General features: G+C 35.7%; 1 protein-coding gene across 1 annotated transcript; it reads right to left on the bottom strand.

Moving 5' to 3' along the window:
- Nucleotides 1-1,840: 1,840 nt before the first annotated feature.
- On the bottom strand, nucleotides 1,841-2,773 carry LOC128100933 (olfactory receptor 4C45-like). Its single transcript, XM_052723671.1, has one exon. It carries the CDS (start codon nucleotides 2,759-2,761, stop codon nucleotides 1,841-1,843), a length of 921 nt encoding a protein of 306 aa, XP_052579631.1. The 5' UTR covers nucleotides 2,762-2,773.
- Nucleotides 2,774-3,382: the final 609 nt, after the last annotated feature.

Below are 3,382 nucleotides of genomic sequence, written 5' to 3' on the forward strand. Positions count from 1 at the left end.
TTGTGGTTCTTCATTGAGTCCTCTGGGCCTTTTCCCTGTCCATATAAGTATGTCTATTGATGTTGTCCTTGTTTAGCTCATGTTTCAGCAGTCATGTTGGTGAGAACTCACTGGTGTAGCTTCTTTGGCTCTTACTAATCTTTCTGTTGACTCATCATTATATAGACTGAGCAGTTTGTATTTGTGTATTTAGGAATATATATGTATATACATATATGTATGTAACAATAATAACAAAAAAGAGGTCATGGATTTGAAAGAGAGTAAGAAGGATTATATGGGAGGATTTAGAGGAAGGAAAGAAAGGAGGAAATGGTATAGTTATAGTTTCAAAAAACAAACTAAATAATTTTTTTTAAAAAAAGCAAACAAAAATAAAAATAAAATTAAGCAAAAAACAAAAAAAAAAATAGTGGGTTTGACCCAGGTAGACTAGTTGTCCCTTTTAATTAGTTCATAAAGTCATAGGTTTCCAAATCATTTCTCCTACATTCCTAGTTTTTGTTTATCCCTCCCCATCACTACCATTTTCCCTCATCCTGCCCCAATACCCATTTAAACACTTCAACCCTAGTATTTGCACCCCTACTTTCATATCATATGTGTTTCATGCTTGCTCCTCCCCAAGTCCTTTCCTTTTTCACACCTTATCTGATTCCTCTCTTGCTTTAGGGGCTCTAAAGAGATTTTAACTTAAATACAGAAATGTAAAAATTTAAAGCTAGGACCCACATGGGAGAGAGAACATACAATATTTGTCATTCTGGACCTGGGTTACCTCACTCAGTAGTCTAGTCTCACCTATTTTTATAAAATTGTTTGGTTTCATTTTTCTTTATTATGGAATAAAATTATGTGTATTGCCATATTTCATTATCCATTCACCAGTCAATAAACACATTGAAGAATTCCATTTCTTAGCTAGTGTGAAGAGAGAAGCAACCAACACAAATGTACAGATATCTCTGTTGTAGATTAGAGTCCATTGAGTAGATGCCCAGGAGTGGGTCATATTGTTCTGTTTTTAGTTGTTTTTTTTTTTTTTTAAAAAAAAAAACCTGATTTCCACAGTACCTGTACTAGTTTACCCCTCCACAGATGAATAAGGGTCCCCTTTCCCTGAATCCTCATCAGCATTTGTTGTCATTATCTCACTAAACTCGAACGTAGAGTAAAGGTCACTGCAGTTTAGAAAGGGTGAGAAAGGGGAGGGACAGAGAGACTTGGGATAAAAAAAATTCCAAAATATGGTTCAATAGGAGAAATACATTCTAAACAGAATAGAGTGACCATAATTCATAATAACTTATTTTAGATATTATAAAAAATTAGAACAGGATTTAAGATTCTAAACAAAAAAAGATGAATCTATAATGTCACAGAAATCCTTATCACCCTGATGTTATCCTACACATTGTCTACATACGTTATTACACTGCATCTATTGCATTAATATATATAAATATGCTAATTTTGATACAGAGTATAATTGGCTGTCTCAATTTAAATCACTTAGGGAAAAGAAATCTACATGAACTATCACTACCTATTCCTGTCTAAAAGTAGAAAATCGTAAGACTTCTTTAACCATTGTTTGACCATATTTGACCCAGGAGCTTTCTAATAACCTTCTTGACCTCCTCATATATATTATTTTCTTATATGTATTATCTGCATGCGTTGTCACATTGTACTCCACTCAGAGATATAATTACTATTCAATGAAAATTTGGTGCAAATAGGATATAATTCACTATCATCATTTTAACCATTTAAAAAGGAGAACAAGGGTCCATGAAACAGCACCAGACATTGTTTTTAAAAACACAAATCACCAGGTTTATGCATCACCAGCTTTCCACATTTGACCCCAGAGCTTCTTCATAACTCTTTTGACCTCCTCATTTCTGAGGGTATAGATTAATGGATTCAACATAGGTGTCACCAGAGTGCAAAACACAGTCACAGCTTTGTCAGTGGGTAAGGAGGTCATAGGCCTTAGGTACAGGTATGAACAAGGTACAAAGAATAAGACAACAACAGTGACATGAGATGCACAGGTAGACAGGGCTTTGCGACGCCCTTCTGAACTATGATTCCTCAGAGAGTGAAGGATGACTATATAGGAAGCAACCAGCATAGAGAAAATGAGTAAACACAGTGACCCACTGTTGGCAGCAATCAGAGGCCCCAGAGTATGAGTGTCAGTGCAGGCCAACTCCAGGAGTGGTATTAAATCACACATAAAGTGGTCAATGATATTTGGGCCACAGAATGGTAACTGGGCCATAAATAAAATCTGTATTCCTCCATGTATGAATCCCAGGACTATAGCAGCCCCCACAAGAAATACACACACAGGTCGGCTCATGATGGTCATGTAGTGCAAAGGCTTGCAGATGGCTACGTAGCGATCATAGGCCATGGAAACCAGCAAGATGATTTCAGCTGCAGCGAAAAAATGTTCAACAAAAAGCTGAGTCATGCAGCCATTGAAGGATATGCTGCTCTTCTCAGAGATCAAGTCATAGATCATTTTGGGTGCTATGGAAGAAGAGTAGAAACCATCTATGATGGACAAGTAGGACAGAAAAAAGTACATGGGAGTAGAGAGGGCTGGGCTGATGAAGATGGTGACTGAGATGAGCATGTTACCTGCCAGTGTGATCAAATAGATTATTAAGCACACAATAAATAAGAGTTTCTGCAGATCTGGGTCTTGAGTCAAGCCTAGAAGGATGAATTCTGTGACATTGTTCATCCTTTTAAACAGTTTAGTTCAGGCTGTGGTCATAAAGTGATCTGAAAAAAAAAGATAGACTGTCCCATTAATAATATTTTAAATACTAAATTGAAATACTTTGTCATCTCATTGTTGTAACTGCTGAAATTGAAAAGCTACATTTTTACCTTTATACTTAAGATCACTTTGCAGATAATTTTGAAGATGAAAAGTAGGTTAGCTTGTTACTAATACTTTATTATAACACTACAACAAAGCAAAGTCTAATTATAGTTGTTGGCTGAAGGTTAACTATCAACCTTTAAAAAAATCCTGGGAAAAATCTCAAAGGTGGCCTTCTTTATTTTTCTTGTGGGACAAATAGCATGAATCTCAATTTATTTGAAATTACATTTGTGCATGAACGTGAATGTTAGAGGTCTATGAACACAGTGTTTGTGAAATTCATTATTACACTAAAGAACTAAAGCCTGAAGCCTTGCTGGATGTAAAGATCCTGTGTCCTATGTGTATGTTTCCTCTGTAGCAGATGATGTACATGAACTCAGGGACAGAGACAGAACTACAGGGAGAGTTACTTACTTTCTGAATGACAAAAGGATTTTTTTTACAGCTCATTAATATAATTAATTCTAGAAC

This window comes from Peromyscus californicus, unplaced genomic scaffold (genome assembly GCF_007827085.1).
Source record: "Peromyscus californicus insignis strain IS unplaced genomic scaffold, ASM782708v3 Scaffold_7__1_contigs__length_154581171, whole genome shotgun sequence".
Taxonomy (NCBI): Eukaryota; Metazoa; Chordata; class Mammalia; order Rodentia; family Cricetidae; genus Peromyscus; species Peromyscus californicus.